The 21252-nt window shown below is 35.3% G+C and overlaps 1 protein-coding gene across 14 annotated transcripts in view; it reads left to right on the forward strand.

Moving 5' to 3' along the window:
• DMD (dystrophin) overlaps positions 1-21252 on the forward strand; it is a 2111713-nt gene that overhangs the window by 87631 nt on the left and 2002830 nt on the right. For 13 of the 14 annotated variants that reach the window (XM_053892050.1, XM_053892044.1, XM_053892055.1 and 10 more), the window contains exon 1: positions 18861-19126. The exons of the other annotated variant lie outside the window; for it this stretch is intronic. In XM_053892050.1, coding sequence (XP_053748025.1) covers positions 19096-19126 — 31 coding nt within the window. In that variant the 5' untranslated portion in view covers positions 18861-19095. Of the gene's footprint in view, positions 1-18860; positions 19127-21252 lie in introns of those variants that run through there. 14 annotated transcript variants of the gene reach the window in all.

The raw sequence follows: 21252 nt of genomic DNA on the forward strand, positions 1-21252 counted from the left end.
TATCTTTTTTATATATTTATCATCTGTATATATTCTTCAGAAGAATGTATTTTTTTCAGTTTTTTTCCCTATTTTCTTTTTCTTTTTTCCCTGTTAGAGCAAGTGAGAGAGTAAGTGGGGTGGGGGAGAGGGGGGAGAGAAAGAGAATGCCAGGAAAGCTCCACATTCAGGGCAGACCCTGACCCAGGGCTCGATCACACAACCCTAGGATCATGACCTGAGCTGAAATTAAGATTTGGATGCTCAACCAACTGAGCTATCCAGGAGCTCCATCCCATTTTCTAATTGAATTTTATTTTTTTTTTTACTTTTGACTTTTTAGTTACATATTCTAGTTACTTATCTAGGTCAGCAAAAGTGATAAGCAGGTATTTTCTTATAGTTCATATCATTTCGTTCATCTTCTTAACAGGTTACTTCCCAGAGCATGACTTTTAAAATTTTGATGAAATTTATTTTATTAATATTTCTGTTTATGGGTTGTGCTTTATATGTTAAGCATAAAAAGTCTTCACTTAAGTCACAAGTATTATCTCATATATATGTATACTACTAAAATATTTATCATTTTATATTTAACATGTCAGTTTTGCATAAAGGGTTAAACATAAGTCTACTTGCTCCGGTGCCCTTTCTTGAAAAGACTATCATTCCTTCATTGAATTGCTTTTACAACTTTAACAAAACTTTGTGGGTATGTTTGTACCAGTTTATTTCTGGGTTCTCTGTTCCATTGTATTGATCTAAAACTCTACCCCCCACCATTTCCAACTCTCTTTCTTATAATTGAGTAATAAGTCTTAATATTGACCAGCATGATTCCTGTCACTTTTTCTTAGTCAAGGTTGTTTTAGCTATTATGGGGTTGTGTCATTCCATATAAATTTTAGAATAAGCTTGTTTGTGTCTACAAAAATAACCTTGCTTGTGTTTTGATAGGAATTTCATTAAAACTACACATCAACCTAGAGAGAATCAACATTTTCACCACATTGAATCTTCCAGTCTCTTAACCCGGTGCATCTCTCCACTTAGGAGATCTGACTTCTTACATGATGCTTTGCTTTCTAACAGTGCCTGGCATTGGGATTAGATTGTGTTTTCATGTTTCTACTATCCGTATAATGGCGTTATTGTCTGTTATGCATGTGATTAGAAAAAGAAAGGGAAAATAGGAAAGGGTCCAAAATTGCAGTTTTGAAAGGGAACCAATTTTTAAAAATTTAAGTCACTGTATCTAAAAATATACCATATGTGTATGATGTTGTAGTAATTTTAAATGATAAGGTTATAATTGTTTATAGACAGATTGATAGAGACCTATAATTTTTCATGAATGCAAAACATCTTTCTAATTACATTAAAGTCATGCATCAGGGTGTTTCTTTTTTTTTTTTTTTAATTTTTTTTTTTTTCAACGTTTTTTTTAATTTATTTTTGGGACAGAGAGAGACAGAGCATGAACGGGGGAGGGGCAGAGAGAGAGGGAGACACAGAATCGGAAACAGGCTCCAGGCTCCGAGCCATCAGCCCAGAGCCTGACGCGGGGCTCGAACTCACGGACCGCGAGATCGTGACCTGGCTGAAGTCGGACGCTTAACCGACTGCGCCACCCAGGCGCCCCGCATCAGGGTGTTTCTTAATCACTTTTTTAGCCTACAGTTTTATGATTCATGTTGTAAAATGAAGACTGGTCCTTATATTCTAATATTTATGAATAATCCCTGTATATTAAAACAGACAACAAAGTAATTAGAGCCCAGTACTAAATTTAAAAGTGAATTAGAAATGAACTTTTAAGTAACTGAAAACCCTAAAGGCATTGTGTTACGTAAATAGGGAAGGGTCTGAGTCATTTTCTCCACTAAATGAATTATTTAGCTTAATTTAAAACATTCAGATTAATACAGCTTCACAGGTAATAACCTGGGAAAAACACAGGGTTGCTAGCTAAGATATTTATATAAAGTTCCCGACTTTATAGAGAAGAGGAAAAAAATTGGCCATTTTTGCCTCCCTTCCTCACAGTTATCTGTATCTCTTGAAATGGTTCTCCTGTGATGACATATATTTTTTAAGTTTTGATTTTAAAGCATCTTTTTATTTAAATGCCATGGGAAAATGTGTTAGCTTTTATTGGCTAGTTTAAGGGCGTAGATGCCAGAAAAAAAATTAAAACCATTTAGAATCAAGCAGTTGATACTTGACATATATGTGTAACTCTGGAATAAGGTATTTCATTCGTCAGGGTGTTGCAGAGTGGAGTGTGTTTATGTGTGGAGTGATGTATTCATACACACGTGGACACATGGGCAACTGGAGGTCTTTTATCACTCACTCAAGTACATTGTCAACAGGTCAATCACTATATGACTCTTGTTTTAAACTCTGAGAAAATCCATTGCTTTCAGCCCTTACTTCTGGAGTGAAAACTTCATATACAAATCAGTATGGAGGTGGTAAGTTTTTATTTCAAGTTGTAATAAATATTGTATACTCAAACCACCAGATAAAGCCTTGAAAAATGTAGACATTGTTTGTATACAAAGAAACATGCTTCGTTATGAATCCCATTCATTTTCATCTTCTACTTTATTACTTCAAAGGGAGGAGCTGTTGATGTTTCTGATCTCCCTGTGTCAGCCATGACCCTGGCAAGAAACGGAATCTAGCACAGATGGTTCAGTGAAACCCGGTAACGGGACTACTTTCAGAGCTATGGGCAGGTTTAAAGGAAACAACAACAACAAAAAGGGCTGTTGGGGTTCATATATACTACCAGCAGTAGGAGACTGTTAAATGTCCCCCTACTCAGGTCTGAAGGATCAAGCAAAGGAGGTAGCATTTTCTAAATTCAGTAAGAGAGCATTGGAAGAGGGGATTCCTAACAGGACATTTAGGACTGTAAGCTGCCGCTGTGAGAAATAAGGCCCCAAGAAGATGCAGTGGAATGGGGAAGAGATGCCTTTCTCTTTGCCTGCCTTTTTTTCTGATGGGTGTGCTGCCCATTGGCCCAAATCAACCAAGAGTAGTCAGCAAAGGATCTAATGAAATGTAACATATGGGGGATCAGCCTTGCAGGCACAGAGTAAAGCAAAGAAGGACATAAAAGTGGTTGGGTTCATACCAGCAAGAAGACAGGAGAATAAAATATTCAAGGCATAGAAAGAAAAAAAAAACACCAACCTAGAATTCTGTATCATTGAAATTATCTCTCAGAAGTGAGGGAGAAATAAATACTGTATCAGACAAACCAACACTGAGAGGATTTGTTGCCAGTAGATTTGCCTTACAAGAAATGTCAGAAGTACTTCGGAGAGAAAGAAAATGATGTAGCTCAGAAACTGGGATCTACTTAAAGGAAAAAAAAAAAAAAACCATTAGAGAAGGGCTAAATGAAAGTAAAATAAAATCTTTTAATTTTCATACTCCTAATAATGTAATAGATATCTGTCCAAAATCATAATAGCAATAATGTATTGGGTGATTAGAGCTTACTGATAAAATCAATGAATGGCAGCAATGTCACAAATTTCAAGGAGGAGAGTGGAATAGTTTGTTATATATAATGTAGCTGCACTAGCTATGGGGAAAAATTGATTGCAGTGGGGAGCAGAGAGAAAATGTCATAATTCCCTACTTTAGTCAATGTCAGAACTGTCCCCTAGCTAGTTCAAGTTCAAGTTCACTTATTTTTAACCATAAATTATTTCATTTTATTCTTTTCCTAATAACTGAATGAAAATAGAAAAAAATGGGGTCTATAAAGTATAAGTGAGAACCTAATACAGTTTCTCTTTTCTAATGGATTTAACTACTACTAGCCTTGTCCCAATATATTTTTTCAAATAATATTTTTCTACAAACCTCCTTTTCAAGAACCAGTTGTATTATTAGATTTCCCTGTCTTCAAATGGAGGATTTATTCAGGTAGCCCTTCCCCCCCCCCCACATCACCTTTTTTTATTGTTTTACAAAGAGGGACTTACACCTATCTTTAATCTTACTCTGTTCTCCAGTTTTCTAAAGGTATACCTCAGAATTGGGAAATCCTAAAAAGTACTTCATTCGTGAATGTGACAGGAAACATAACTTGAGGGGCACCTGGCTGGCTCTTTGGTGCAGTCCTTGATCTCGGAGTCATGTATTTGAGCCCCAAATGGGGTGTAGAGATTATTTAAGAAATAAACTTTAAAAGAAAGAAACATGTACCTTTGAAGACAAAGATGATAATGAAAAAGGCATATGTGCACACACATACACACGCACCTACATACATATTAAACCCAGGTTTAGTAACTTAGCAGACTTCTTAATATCCCAAATAAAGCTAAAAAATAAAGCTAACACTGAAACTTGACAATGAAATGTTTACTTTTTTAAAAAGTGGTGAAGGGAATATGAAAGCTTTGGTTGTTTTGAGAAGTTAATTGAATCCAACATATTATAGGAATGTAAACAATGGCATTTAATATAATATGGGTTATAGGCTATATTCAAGTCATGATACTTATGAATTTTTGAACACTTGAAAAAAATTAAACCTAACTTTATGATATAAACCTATATCGACTTATTTTCTGTAATCCTCCTCTAAATTCAGACCATTTTTGAAACCTCATTTAAAATCAAGTAAAATACTCTCTGTGATTTCCGTAACAGGCTCCCACTTTCAGGCTTCAGTGAGTAACTATATTGCTTATGGGGCTCAGGAAAATTTTTGAACCAAATTATAAATGGTCATTATTTCAGAGGTTATTTTCATTTTTTTAAGTATTAAGAGTTTCAAAATAGAATGCCACTCAATTAGAGACTCAATCTGAATGAAGTCCCCACCCCCCAGCTCTGGGACTGTATTAGAGAAAATAGCATGTGTAGGTTCACCTGGTTCACAATTCCTCTTTAATCTTGCCTCCCCAGAAGATTTGTCAGGAGACTAATGAAGCCTAAGTGTCAGGGCCCCTCCATTTCACAGAACTCTTCAAAGACACCGCTAAAGCCTCCAGATAGCCACATGCTTAAAAAATACCCAAAACTAAGAAGGTCCTCAAATTTTAGGCCCCGTATATTTGGATGAAGATCACTCTCATAACTCTCACACTCATTCTGAGAATGACCCACTCAGCCATCACAAAAAAATTGTCACGTATGTTATGGTTTTGGTATAGACGGAAACTTGTGATATTAAGGACACAGTAAATAGTGTAACAATTGCAGAGTTTGTTTTAACTTTTTTTCACAAAGAAATTAGCAAAGGATTTTGATTTCAGCCTACAAGTTTTGCTGAAGCTGCAATTTAAATGTCATCCACAGAGATTTATACTACTTCCGTTACTCTTTCTTGCACAGTAATAACTTGGTCTAGGTTTTCAGTACATTTACGGAATCTTTTTGAATATTAAGTAATGACAAAGTGTCATTTGGAGCACGTTTTCTCAAGATTCTCATATTTATTTTAAAAGGTACCCGGAATTCTTATTTGCAGATTTAAAGTCTTCTTGAACATTGTACTCTGTTACGATATTGTAACTTTGAACTGTGCTATTATTATACAACCTAGGCCCTGTGGCTTTTAAAACAAAAAGGAGCAGGAGCACCTGGGGTGGCTGGTTGGTTGAGCATCCAATTCTTCATTTCAGCTCAGGTCATGATCCCAGAGCGATGGGATCGAGCCACACATCGGGCTCTGTGCTGAGCGTGGAGCCTGCTTAAGACTCATTCTCATTCTCTCCCTCACTTGCACATGTACTCTCTCTCTCTCTCTAAAAAACAACAACAACAAAGAGGAGCAATTGCAGAGACAATTGTAAACATATTATTGCTGTCACCTAATCTTCATTAGACTTTACAGTATGTTTTATCCTTACTTTGTGTGCATATATATTAGTGTCCCATACGAGGAGTCTGAAAACTTAGGATCGTGGGCCAAACTCAAGCCCCCATCTTTTTTATTTACTTAAACTATATATTTTTTACATAACTGTAGATTCATATAGAATTATAAAAAAAAAGAGGTCTTATGTATCATTTTACTTTGTTCCTCCCTGTATTAACATACTGTAAAACTATAATACAATATCACAGCCAGCTTATTGACATTAATTAGTACAATCAAGGTACAGAATATTTCCATCGTCACATGGAACCTTTATGTCACCCTTCTTTGTCCAGACCCATTATTTCCTTCCTGCCCCCACCTACTCCTTAACCCCCACCACCAGCAATGTGATACCCATTTGGATAACTTCGTTATTTCAAGCGTGTTATATAAGTGGGTTCCTATAGTATGTAACCTTTTAGGATTGGCTTGATTTACTCATGAAGATGATCTAGAGACTTTTCCAGATGGCTGTGTGTCTAAATAGTGTGTTCCCTTTTAGTTCAGAGTAGTATAGCACGGTATGGATGTGCCACACTTGGCTGAGCCTCTCTCCTTTTGAAGGGTATCTGATTTTCCAGTTTCTGGATATTACAAATACTCTGAATACTCATAAGTTTTGGTGTGAAAAATAATTTTAATTTCTCTGGAGTTAATGCCCTGGATCGAAATTGCTGGCTTGTATGGCATTTATGTGTTGACTGTTTACAAAGCTGCCCAACTCTTTTTCATAGTAGCTGTACCATTTAACATTGCCATCAACAAGGAACCCAGTATCTATAAATTCTTGGCAGCATGTAATATTGTCAGTATTTTCTAACTTAGCCATTTTGACCTATAGTTACATCTCCCTGTGATTTTATTTTGTATTTCCCTAACAACTAATGGTACTATCTATCACCTTATTTGCCATCTGTGTATTGTCTTTGGTGAAATATCTCTCTGAGTCTTTTGTCCATTTTGTAATGGAATTTTTTTGTGGGAGGTTGGTTTTGTTTGATTTTTGTGTCTTACGAGTTCTTTATATGTTCTAGTCTCTGCCTGAATATGTTGTTCGCAGACCTTATTTCCTTAGGTTGTCTTTTTATCCCCTGGGAGGAAAAGTAAAATGTTTGTTTCTGTCTAGTTAATTAGCTCTTCCTTTTATGGACCATGCTGTTAGCATAAAATCTAAGAACTCTACCCAGCCCTAGATCCTGAAGATTTTCTTATGTATATATTTTCAAAATACAGTTTCATGTCTCACATTTAAATTCATCATCCAGGGGAGCCTGGGTGGCTCAGCTGGTTAAGCATCTGACACTTGATTTCGGCTCATGATCTCATGGTTTGTGAGTTCAAGCTCCCCAATGGTGCTCTGTACTGTCAACCCGGAGCCTGTTTAGGATTCTCTCCCCCCCCCCCCCTCCTCTGCCCCTCACAACTCACACTTTCCCTCTTTCTCTCAAAATAAATAAATAAACTTAAAAAATAAATTTATCATCCATTGTTAGTTAATTTTATATAAGATGGCACACTTAGGTTTTCTGGCACCATTTGTTGTTCATTGGTATTTGTGCCACTGAATTGTTTCTGGATCTTTGTCTAAACCAGTTGGCCATATTTGTGTGGTTCTCTAAACTCCCATTGATCTTTGAGTCTTTGCAACCACCAGTGCCACACTAGTGCCTCACTATCTTGATTACTGTAGCTGTATAAGTTTGAAAATCTGATAAACTTGCTTGTGTATTTTTGTTCTTCAACATTTTTATGCTAATTTTGTTGCCTTTACATATAAATTTTAGAGTGCTCTTGTCTATACTCTCTTGCTAGGATTTTGATGGGAATTGTGTTAAAACTGTATATCAACTTGAGTAAAATGGACTATGTTGAGCCAACCAATGAACACTGTATGTTGCCTCAGTTACTTAGATGTTCTTTAATTTATTTCTACAGCCTTGGGTTGTTTTTACCATATACGTACAGTGTATGTTGTGTGAGATTGACACCTTCGTTTTTTTGTGGGGTGGTAAAGATTCTTATTTTTAATTTCAGTATCCCCTTGTTCATTGTTAGTATATAGAAATACAATTGTTTTTTGTACTTTTATCTTGTATTCTGCTACTTTGATGAACTCACTTATTAGTTCTACGAGGGTTTTTTTTGTAGTTGGCTTTTTATGTAGTAGAGGAATTTTCCTATTCCTCTCATTTGCTTGTAAGCAATGGTTTTATGTCTTCCTTTACCTATAGGTAGGTGTGGGTCTATTTTCTTGCGTTGCCTCCTTGCACTAGCCAAAACTTTCAGCACTGTGTTGAATAAGAGTGGTAAGAGTATACATTCTTGCTTTGTTCACAGTACTAGGGGACAAGCATTTAATCTTTCACTATAAAGTATGTACTTAACTGTATGATATATGTAGGTGCTGTTTATTAAGTTGAAGAAGTTCTTTTCCTATTTTTCAGAGAGTTTATTTCAGACACAGATGTTGAAATTAGTCAAACAATGTCATGCATCCACTGATGAAATCAAATGATTATTCTTCTTTAACATTTACTGTGGTGGGTTACAATAATGATTTTCAAATACCAAACCAGCTTTTCATCCCTGGAAGAAACCCTGCAAGATTATTTTGATATGCTGCTGAGTTTTATGTGCTGAAATTTTGTTAATTTTTGCTTTGGTATTAAGGAATATTAATCTCTAGGTTTTTGTTCTGGTGTTTTTTTGTTTTTTTGTTTTTTTTTTTTTTTTTTTTTACATTTTACTATCAGGCTATTGCTGGATTCATTAAATGTATTCTGTATTGTTGTTGTTTTTATTTTCTGGAAGACTGTAGAATTGGTGCTGGTCCTTTTTTAAAACTTTGGTAAAACCCTCTAGGCAAGGAGATTTATTTTTCAGAAGTTTTTAAACTTCTGAAAGTTCCATTTACTTATTATATGGCTTTTTTAAACTTCTAAAAGTTCCATTTACTTATTATATGGCTGTTCAAATTATCTATTTCATACTGGGTGATTTGCAGTAGTTTGTGCTTTATGAAGAATTAGTCCATTTTATCTAAATTGTCAAGTATGTGTGTGAATAATCGCCCCACAGTGTTCCCTTATTATCTTTTTGATATCTGCCCAATATATAGTGATATCCCATTTGATTCTTAACATTGGTAATTTGTATGTCTTCAGTTTTTCTCCTTTGTCACTCTTGTTAGCACTTTGTCAATTTTACTGATCTCGTTGAAAAATGAGCTCTTTATTTCATTGATTTTGTCTATTGTTTTTCTGTTTTCAGTTTTATTGATTTCTGCTCTTTCTTATTTCCTTCATTGTGCTTGTTTGAGGTTTATTTTGCTCTTCATTTTCTAGATTCTTGAGGGTAGAGCTTGGATTATTGATTTCTTCTTTTCTGGTGCATGCTTTTAAAAGCAGCTTTTTTAGTTCATTGGTTATTTAACTGACATGACAATCTTTTATGGTAGGCAGTACATGTGATATTATCTTTAAAATCTGATTTCTGTCTTAGGTACCTCTCCCAGACAGCATCCTCTAGCTTATTTGAATTCATTAATTAACATGTAGATTAAAATGTATTTTATTTTAATACATTTGAAGCATAATCCCCTTGAGGATGGGGACCAGGAGTTATTACCTTATTTCCTTAATGTAGAAAATTTGGCCCTAATAAATATTTGATAAATAAATGCGCATTAATTCCTTGGCTTGGTGCCACTGTTTCAAATGAGAATTTGATACCATGGTTATCCCACAAAGGTAAGGGTCAGATGTCTTTTGACATATATTTGAGAACAGATTTAATTTGCTACACTCAAAGGATTCAGCCTTTATTTTGAATTTTATAATTACCTGTGATGTCAATTCCTGCTTCCTCCCTTGTACCTGTTTGCTTTTTTTCCAGTTGATATCCTTGAGCTCTTATGAAACCCAATGCACTTTTGAGAACTAATGATATCAACAGTAAATCTTAACACATCTGTAACATGAAGAAGTTTACAACTGAGTAGTGAAGATAGATTCATATCATTAGACTCAACTACAAATGGGGCTGAAGAAAACTTCAAAAAAATCTTCATAGAGAAGGTAAATTTAAATAAAGTCCAGAAGGATAAGGAAGCATACAATACACTCATATAGAATGAAAGATAAATGATAAGCAGAGGCCATAGCCTACATATGACAAAGTCATGAACAGTGGGAGTGAAGTAAATCAAAAGGAAAAGACAACATTTTTTCTGATTGAGTTTGTATTCTAGCAGCTAAGACATATTAAACAAATATTCAGGTGATTTATTATGCTTGTAACAAATAAGCAAAGCAGTATGCAAGAAGATATTTGATGAACTTTTGAAATAATTTGAGCTATAAAGGTAGGAAAGTACATGAGATCGCTTCAGGGGGATTCAGAGAGTTACAGTGCTGAAAAAAGAAGAAAAGGGCTAGATTGCAAAGGGTCTATTCATTTCTCATCATATTTTCCACTAAGTTATCATACTAGTGATGAGTATCCTGACAGTGAAGGCTAAGCCCACTTGCTAATAATTCCTCACTTGTATGAGTGGCCCTACTCTCCACCAGCACATCCATTTTGTGACATTATCTGCTCTACTCTTTGCCATGGGAAGTTTAACTCTTCATCTCCGTTACCTAGGTCTTTTGCACCCTGTTAGCAAATTGTGTGACACCAGATCAGAGGATGGAGGGAAAGCTTAGTGTATTTATTTGTTACTTTGTATGTACTTCACTAAAGTTCTTGTCATGACTTTGTGGGTCTATTGCTGTTCCAACAATGTTGGTCTCTCACTTTGACCCATCAGGCCTAGAGGTGGAAACAACTTCCCACTTTGGATATTACCTCGATGATTCACTTTCCTTTAGCCTCATCACCCTGCCTATACTTCTGTCCACACTTATTTCAACAAATTGTTTTCTATTAAGTGCTTTTTTGTCCCCTTGTCTCCTGTCAGGACCTTGACTAATTGAACTCAAGAAATGCAACTATTAAATCTTGGTACCGATTCGCATCTCACTGGCATTAGTGTGTTGAATTTCTTTGTGCTTATTATACGTAGGTTTCATTCAGAAATCTTTAATCACCATCACTAATTTCTACACATTCACTTTCTAAAATAGTTGAAGATCAATATATGACTTAGGCATCCATTATTTTTACAACACAGATAAATTACTTTTGAGTTTTATTTCACTTAGTGAGTAAATGTTCTCTGTCTTGACCCCACAGAAGGCATTGCTATGTAGTACCAAGTTATAAAACCAAATCACTTTGTACATGTCAGAGACATCATGTCAGTGGGGATACAAGTTAAGAAGTGCTCTCAGGTTCACAAGTTGAAGCATTTTTCTGCCTAGTGGAAAAACTTCTAAATGCTTAAGAATGAACCTGCAAGGTTCCAGAAATCCATTTACTGTTTTTAATGGAAATTAAAATAATGTTAAAGAAATAGAAACTGCACACAGAAGTAAATAAGCTCATGTATCAACATAGGTTGAATGGCAAACCTCAACTTCTGATGCACCAAACAGTAACAAGGGAACAACCCCCCTTCCCATGTTTCACCAAAGGAATGTAAGAACACACCAGATAAAACAGAAGATTTAAGTAAGGTCTGGAGTCTGATAACATAATACCCTAAATGTCCAGGTTTCCATTTAAAATCATTCATCAAACCAAGGAAAAGGAAAATCACAACCTGAATGAAAAAAGACAATCACCAGTCACCTACATCGAAATGACACAGGTGATAGAATTATCTGCCAAGGATATTAAAGCAGCCATCATAAAAAATGGTTCAATAAGCAATTACAAACTTGCTTGCAACAAATAAAAAATAGAACGTCTCAGCAAGAAATAGAAGACATGTAGAACAAAATGAAGTTTTAGAACTGGAAAATATAAGAATCAAAATAAAATGCAGTGGATGGTCTCAACAGCAGATTGGAGGGGGCAGAGGGCAAAGTCTGTGAACAGGAAGATAGAACAGTAGAAATTACCCAGTCTGAACAAAAAAGAAACTAGGCTGATAAAAAATGAACAAATCCTCCGTGACCTGTGGGATGATAATGAAAGATCTGTGATGCATGTCTTCAGAGTCCTGAAATGGGAGGAAAAAGAGAGTATTGCTGAATAAGTGACCAAAGAAATAAAGACTGAAAAATAACCAAATTTGGAAAAAGACAAAAACCTATAGGTTCAAGAAGCCGAGTGAATAAAAAGGATAAACCCAAGGAGATGCATGACTGTACCCCTTATAGTGAAACTTCTGAAAACTAGTGATAAAGAAAAAAATAAAAAGCTTAAAAGCAGTGAAGGACAAAGAACACTTTATGTATAGGGAAAAAAAAATCAAATGACAGGATTTTTTACGAGAAACCACAGAATCCAGAAGGAAATGGCATGCTATTTTTCACGTGATTAAAGAAAAGAACTGTCAATGTCCATAAAAATAGAAAAGGGGCAACACTTCCAAACTCATTTATGACACTAAAAGTCCTCTGATACCACAACCAGACCAACACAGAACAGAGCAAAAAAAAGCCACTGAAGAGTATCCTTCCTACATAGAGACAACAATCCCTAACAGAATATGATAAACTGTATTAACTAAAAACAATCACATGTTATTATTGATGCAGAAGAAAAAGGTTTGATAAAATTCAACACCCGTTCATGGTAGAAATTCTCAGGAAACTAGGAATACAGGAGGATTTCCTCAACATGATCACGAACATCTACAAAAATTCTCTAGCAAGCATCATAATAACGTTCAACTATTTGAATGCTTTCTTCCTATTAGTAGGATCAAGGCAAAGGTGTTTGCTTTCAGTCTGGTCTTTATAGTACTGGAAGTTCTAGCTAGCCCAAAACTGCAAGAAAGTAAATAAAAGCATAAAAATCATTTCTATTTACACATGTTATGATGGGGCTCTGTGTAATATCCCAGGGATTCTACAAAAGTACACGTAGAAATAATGAGTTCAGCAAGATTTCAGGATATAAGATGAACTACGAAATCCAATTGTATTTCTATATGTAAAAAGTGAACTGCTGGAAACTAAAATTGAAAATGTAATTTTCTGCAGTTACTCCAAAAAAAAAAAAAATAGAAAAGAGAGAGAGGGAGGGAGGGAGGGAGGGCTATGTTTGGGAACCTAACAAAACATATAGGACCTGAAATAAAACAAAGACCTAAATAAATTGAGATAATACTGTGTTCATAGACTATCAAGTATAACAGTAAATGTCACTTCTCCCCCAAATTCATCAATAGCTTTAATGTAATGACTATAAAATTCCAGCAAGCTTTTTTGTTCATATGGACAAGCCCCCATTTGCCTGAATCCTCACCTGCCTTTTTTGTGTGGGTTCAGTGATAATAAACTACGCATACCTAGCACATTTCTCCTTTGGCTTTATCTGCAGAGATTTTTTTTTCTTAACACCTAAGAAATACATGTTTTAATAGAATGTGTAGCCTTTCGGCCAATATGGGTCATTGTGGGTAAGAGAATCAGAAATGGCCTAGAAATTATTTTTCCCAAATCAACAAATCTGTCAGCTTTAATTTAAATATGTTAGCTACTAAGCCTGGTTTTTTTCCCTAGCTTACTTACCCTCTGATGATCTGTTTAATCACAGTACTTAGAATTATGTGAAATAATTGAATCAGTAGGGAAAATGACTCAGACCCCTCCCAATTTGTATAAAATACTGCTGTTAGGGTTTTCAGTTTCTTAGGAATTCCCTTCTTATCTGCTTTGAAGTCTACCATAATCAGTTCTCTCTAATTCATATTCCACTCATTTTATGATATGGGAATTACTGGTTGATAACTAGAATATAAGCAAGGACCAGTCTTCATTTTTTTTTTAAAGCATGTATCTTAAATCTGTAAACTAAAGAGATTAATTTAAAAAACATGCTTATGTGGGCCATGAGTGTAATAAAAGTAAGCTTTGCATTCTTGAAGAAATAATCCATGTGTATTAATTCATGTGTAACAATGAAAACTTTATCATTTAAAATTATTTTTGGGGCGCCTGGGTGGCTCGGGTAAGTGTCCAACATTGGCTCAGGTCATGATCTCAACATTTGTGGGTTCAAGCCCTGGCTCGGGCTCTGTGCTGACAGCTCACAGCCTGGAGCCTGCTTCAGATTCTGTGTCTCCCTCTCTCTCTGACCCTTCCCCACTTACACTCTGTCTCTCTCTGTCTTAAAAATAAACATTTAAAAATAGTAAAATAATTTTCAAAGCATACATGTATGGTGCATGTTGAGTTACATACGTTTGTTTAATACCCTTTTCTGAAAGTGTTGTTTAGCAACCCCTGCTCTTTTCCTTTGTGCAACTACATATATAACAGTAATACTCTCAGAAGCATATTAGAAATGTGAAAAAAACCCATCCAGTCAGAAAACAAAGCACTGTTATGATATAAATTAAGGATGGCCTGAATATTGCAAATATATTTGTAATGGATTGATGGATTAAAAGACTCAACATGGTTAAAATGTCATACCTCCCCAAACTTATCTATTTAAAGCAATTCCCATCACAATACCAGAAATCGTATTTTTAATTCTGATCTGTAGATCTATTTGTAGATAAGCCTACTGTAAAATTTGTAAGCTAGCACACAGGACCTAGAATTTCTAGAACAGTTTTGGAAAAGAGTAATAAAGTAGAAGGAATAACCCTAATGCTTAGGCATATATTACAGAGGTAGAGTTAACTAAGGCATTGTGGTATTGGGAACAAGATAGGCAAACACATCAGTAGGACAGAAGTGAGATCCCAGCGATAGATCCCCACAAATAGGCCCAACTGGTTCTGGACAAAAGTACAAACGTTTTCATTGGAAGGATAGCCTTTTCAACAAATGCTGTTGTACTGTTTGAGCAATTTGAAATCTATAAGAAAAAATAATCTTCAGAAACCCCACACCTCATACACAAGTGAACTCAATCACAGATTTAAATGTAAATATAAAATGATGAAAAAGTTAGGAAAAAAAGGTAGAAACTCTTGATGAATTAAGGCTTGGTGAATAGTTTTTAGACCTGATACCAAAAGCACCATCCATAAAAAGAAAAAAAAATGCAGTGAATTGGACTTAATAAAAGTTCAAAAAGTTTGCTTTGGAATGACACCGTTAAGATGAAAAGTTAAGCTACCAACTTGGAGAAACTATTTGCAAATCACGTATCCAACAAAGGACTCATACCTCGAAAAATATAAAAAACACTCAAAACTTAGCAGTTAAAAAAAAGGTATCTAATTGGAAAGTGAGCAGAAGACATGAACAGTCATTTTGGTGAAGAGTACATTCAGATGGCAAATAAGCATGAGAAAAGATGTTCAATGTCATTAACCAGACAATTCAAATTAAAACCACCATGATATATCTCTACCTGCTTAAGACTAAAAAAACTAAAATTGACGATACCATATACCATACAGAGAATGTAGAGAATAGGATACAGAGAATAGGATACAGGGAAACTGGATCACTCACATTGCTCGCAGAAAGGCAAAATGGTACAGACACCCTGGAGAATGTTTTGGCAGTTTATTTAAAAAGTAAACATATGGGGCGCCTGGGTGGCTCAGTCGGTTGAGCGTCTGACTTCGCTCAGGTCATAACCTCACAGCTTGTGAGTTCGAGCCCCGCATCAGGCTCTGTGCTGACAGCTCAGAGCCTGGAGCCTGCTTCGGATCCTGTGCCTCCCTCTCTCTCTGCCCCAACCCACTCACATTCTGTCTCTGTCTCTCTCAAAAATAAATAAACATTAAAAAAATTAAAAAAAAAAAAAAGTAAACATGTAGCATAGAACCAACAACTTTACTCCTGGGCATTAATCCCAGATAAATGTAAAATATGTACATGATGGTTTTGCAATTTTATTTGTAGTAAACTCAAGCCAAAAATAACCAAAATTTCCTATGATACATTTATTGTAACTAAACCATAGTATGTTATTAACATGGACTACTACTCACAGTAGAAGAAAGCAGGCTATGGAGGGTGGTGACAACTTGAACGGGTCCCTAGGACATTATGCCTAGTGAAAAAAGCTGTTATCAAAATATCATGGGGGCGCCTCAGTGGCTCACTTGGTTAAGTGTCCGACTTTGTCTCTGGTCATGATCTTGGGCTTTTTGAGTTTGAGCCCCGCGTCGGGATCTGTGCTGACAGTTCAGAGCCTGGAGCCTGTTCCCTATTCTGTGTCTCCTCTCTCTGTCCCTTCCCTGCTCATGCTCTGTTTCTCTCTGTCTCTTAAAAATAAGTGTTAAATTTTTTAAAAAAGATCACGTACTGAATGATTCCACTTATGTAACATTGTTGAAATGATGAAATTACAGTGATGGAGAATGAATCAGCAGATACCAGGCTGTGGGGTGTGGCATCACAGAGTGGTGGTTGGTAGGACTATAAAGGGAGAGCAGAAGTGAGATCTTTGTGGTGAGGGAACCATTCTTTAGGTTCTATATTGTGATTTAAGCTGTGGTTGCACAAATCCACAGTATTAGAACATGGCAGAAACATATAAACATATTAATGTCAGTTTTCTGGTTTTGAAATTGCATAATGGTTTGCTTAAATGTAATTGAGGGTGCACTTGGGTGGCTCAGTCGGTTGAGCATCTGACTCTTGATTTCGGCTCACGTCATGATTCCAGGGTCGTGGGATTGAGTCCCTCATTGGGCTCCACACGAAGATATTCATATTCTCCCTCCCTCTAATTTTGTCTTAAACAGTGTAACTGAGGACACTGAATGCAGAGTCTATGGAATCCCTGTTTACTGTCCTTGCAACCCTTTTGTGAATATGTAATTACCTCAACATAAAAAGTTAAATTTTAAAAAGCTCCATTCTGCCAATTATGAACAGTGGGAATTTGAGCAAGTTGCTTTAACCAGTGATCTTTGTCATGGGGCTCCTAAGACCTCGCCAACGTAGTTATCATGAGGACTAAATGAAAAAGGTAAGTAAGTGAGGACCACAGGAAAATAGAACAAGGTCTGAATTAGAATTCACTCTGTTTGGACTACATTGTATTTTATGTACCTTTCGGCTTTCTGAGTTAAGTAGATCTTCTCACCTAGATTTTAAAATCTTAAAGGAAGTATGTCTATTTCACATTAATGTAGAACTTCTTATAGGTGCCCAGTAAGTTCTGATTATTGACTAACACTAAAAGACCGTTAAGATGTACCTGAAAGCCTTCAAATCTACTGCTTTTTTGTGTAGTCAGTATTAACCAAGACAGGATTTTGGTATATTTGGAGCCGTACTTATTTTTAGAAACATACACTTCATGGTTTTTCACAATTGGCTATGCGTTAGAATCACCTGTAAAACAGTACTAGGTCTTACTCCCGGAGTGTTTATTTCTCAGATCTCAGGTGTATAGCATTTCCAGAAAGTTTCCTGTGTGATGCTGATGCTTCATGGATCACAGTTTATATGATGAACTGTCCATATGCCTTGGCTTAATTGGATCTATATCCTTAGAAAACTCACAGTACAAGTTGTAAAGGAACTTACATTCAGGGTGATATTGTACCCAATAGCACAGAACAACACTTGGTAAAATACAGACTTGGTTCCATGTTGGTCAAAAACCATTTTAATTTTGTTTTATGAAATTGTTGCACATACACATATTTAGATGACCACACTAAGAAGAGGAAATGAGATGACTTACAGAGAATATTGTAAATATATTTTGGATAATAGTAACTTAAGTACAATTACCTACAAATTAAGCCCTGTGCTTTATTTCATATTGATTTTGTTGTGGGGAATGGTGATATTATGATAATGATATTCTAAAATAGGAAATGTATAACTATTAAGGTAAACATCATACTCGGATTCAGTATGCCAGGGTTTTTTTTCTATTTTTATCTATAATTTATTTTTCTGCCAAGCATTGGAATGCTTGACATAGAAAAATGAGTCTGTCACTTCAACAAACAGTATTATAAAAATAGTGAAATGATTTTAGTTCAGAGTATTATTAGAAAACAAATAACTTTCTAAAAAGTTAAACCAGTGTTTCTTATAAAAAATGGGTTCACCTGTTGCATTAAAAATAAGAAAGAAGTCTTCTACTGGCAAAGAATCATTTACAAACATGCCGAGTCGCCTATTAAAACTGTGTCCATTTAATAGAGAAAACTTCTTTTTGCGAACCATTAAGTAACTAATATTGAACCCAGTGTCTAAGAGAATGGCATTTCAATAATTGCCACCAAAGAAATTGAAGAAAGAGTGATTTGTTAGTAAAGTTTTATCTTAAGGTACTGCGGGAATTTAGCATTTTAGGAAGATTTCTTGATTCAATTATAAGAGTATTCTGTATTTTAGAATAAACCTTGTCCCCTGAGAGCTATACACATTCTGCCTTCAGAGCTCAGCTGCTACATTCTGCTGCTGCTTTTCTTACAGACTGTTGGCATCATCAATACATGACTTCTGACAAGATCTCCAGGGTAGAAATTAAGTTTTGTAGACAGTGGATACATAATGAATGCAGAGATTATTCTGGGCATTTCTTTTTGTTCACTAGAGTGAAATTTTTGCGTTGTTGAAATGGGAAAAACAGGAAAGGCATTTAAAAGTCTTTTCTGGATTAGGATTTTCTGCTCTCTTATTTTAGAAATGTGTATAGAAGTTACAGAAAGTGTTGTAGTTTTGTCTGAAGACTTTTTATGTTTAGAAGCCTTTGAGAGCAAGTACTGTGTCCACTGTGCTGTTCTTGTTTGGATATTAATCAGATCACACTTGAACATTATTTGACTTCACAGGGCTTTGCCATGCTCGCAGCACAACCTTATTTGTAGTGACCATGGGCAGTCCTATTATGGGAAACCAACTTGAGAGAGAAGGCGGGTCACTTGCTTGTGCGCAGGTCCTGGAATTTGAAATATCCAGGGGCCTCTACAGAATCCTGGCATCAGTTACTCCGTTGACTCACTCAGTGTTGGGATCACTCACTTTCCCCTTACAGGACTCTGATCTTGGAGGCATTTGGCTTCAGAGAAAAACGAATAGGAAAAACTGAATTGTTATTTTTTAAAAGGCTGCTGAAGTTGGTTGATTTCTCATCATTCCTAAACCTATCGGAGCACCTAAGTTGGGAGCAAATTTACCAAGATATTTGTTGCTGCGGTGATAGATACTTTTTTTTTTCCCCAAATGCTTTGGTGGGAAGAAGTAGACGAGTGTTGTAAGTACAAAGTAATTGAAAATATTTTCCCCATGGCATAACTTACAATTTGTGGCAAGCGCACTGATTAGGCAGATTGATTTTAAAGTAGTATAGTGGTCTGTGAATAAGCATAAATGTTATCTTCTCTGTAGTGTACACATATATGTGTGCAGGTGTACATGTTTCACATTGGGAAAACTTTTCAGGAGAAAAGTAGAGTTTAAAGTGTTTTCTTTGCAAATACAATCAAGCAGATAGTTCTTATTCAAGAAACCACTAAAGGAATAGAATATGGGTAATTGGCCTGGAGTACTTGTAGCAAACTATTTTAATTGCTGTGAAATAGTTTGTATATCTGAGTTATTATCTTGATTATTTGACCCTTCTCTATTCAGTAATCGTTACATGTGGGTCAGTGACCTACCATATCTTCTCAATGAACTAATTGTGGTATGGGAATAATGCATGGAGACCCCAAGGTCAGAAAAATTCTATGTAACACATCTTGGGGGAAAAATTGAAAACAAAATGAATTGTAATGGATAAATGGAGGCAGAGAAAAGGATTGATAAATATTTAATTTAAAAGTCCTTTTCTCATATTATATTTAGTATTGTGAATGTTCTGTAGCGTATCATGAAAATTCCTTCAAATAATGATACGATCTCTGTTGGCAAGTGACCATGCACTTTTGTCAAGAATACAACATAAAAGCATGAGAGACTTCTAATTATTTCACACTAAGCTCACCATGTTGTTTTATATCTAGTATGACCTAACTTTTCAGTTAGTCTTTTTAGTTTGGCTTTTATATAAAGCAGATCTATTTTGTTTATTTTAAGAAAGTCATGATGACTAATGAAAAAGTTAAAAATTGACTGTGGCACAATAGCAAAAATAATATATAAAAATAACATATGAGGAATACAGAGTGTCCCAAAGAGATGGATGGAGGGGATTCCCCTCCCCCCCCGCCTCCTTTGGTGGATTATAACCATTCTGAAACAGATTTGATGGTGATGCCTATAATTAACGATGATAAAGTAAACCTCTCCAATTAAGTAACTCTTGAAAACTTATGTTCAAAGTTCAGAACAGAACTTTGGCCTCAGAAAAAACTGTGGGTGGAAAAAAAAAAACATTGGGCATTTATTGATTGACATTAGGTGCTACCAGATTTTATAGTAAACGTGTTTTAATGAAATTTCCTTATTTTATGAACTTATTTGGTGAGCCTCAGAACTGCTTTCTGGTTGAAAAACTATTCCATTTACTAATATTCCAAAAATACAACAGCATATATTCTTTGCAGTACACACATATTGATTGATCGTTGATAGACCTACACACTGAAAACTGTAAACCAGTTTATAGAGTGATTTTGGAAAAATAGCAAAGCTGCAACTCTGGAATGAAGTAAGGTAAAGGGAGTCTCTGCTTTGGCATGGATATTGAAGCAGCTTTAAATTCTTACAGAATTTGAAGAAAGCTAACCTTTTGGGGACAAGTTTTGTAGGACTCGATTAAAGTACATTTTAAAGCTATCAGGTAATACTTAGGCTGCATGACAGTGGGTTTGTGAAGAGAATATGAAGAGATTCACACAGTTCTATTACACATTAACTTTTACCACCTGATACACTTCTGTTTGAATGTATTGACATTTGAATGTGTGTTTCTTTTAAATTGCCATAGTTTGAAAAACTGAAAAGAGTACATGTGGTTTGTTTTTAATGAAAGTCGTTGCCAGAAGATCAGTGTATTAACATAAATATTGTTTACTTTTAGAACTGCTCAAAAATTGCATTGCAAAGAGTTACTCAAATCATTTATTGCAACTATACATTTCATTGGAAGTTTTTAAAGAATATAAATTATCTTGAGGTCTAATAAAATCATCTTTTAGAATGATTTTATTTTCAGAGTCTTCTAAGGGCATCTTAACTGTGAAAGATACATGGCTGATCTACATAGATAATATATATTTTAACCGAATAAGAAGTTTTCTGTGTCTTTCACATGGCATAACATTATTGACAGTGCAATAGAGAATGTCATGTTGTAGTTACTGTAAACTTGACGATTACCATGTCCTTTGTGCAAATTTAGGTTATTTAAAGGAAAAAAGATGTATTGGTTGACAC

Source organism: Panthera pardus, unplaced genomic scaffold (genome assembly GCF_024362965.1).
Source record: "Panthera pardus isolate Hobbes unplaced genomic scaffold, ASM2436296v1 HiC_scaffold_27, whole genome shotgun sequence".
NCBI lineage: Eukaryota > Metazoa > Chordata > Mammalia > Carnivora > Felidae > Panthera > Panthera pardus.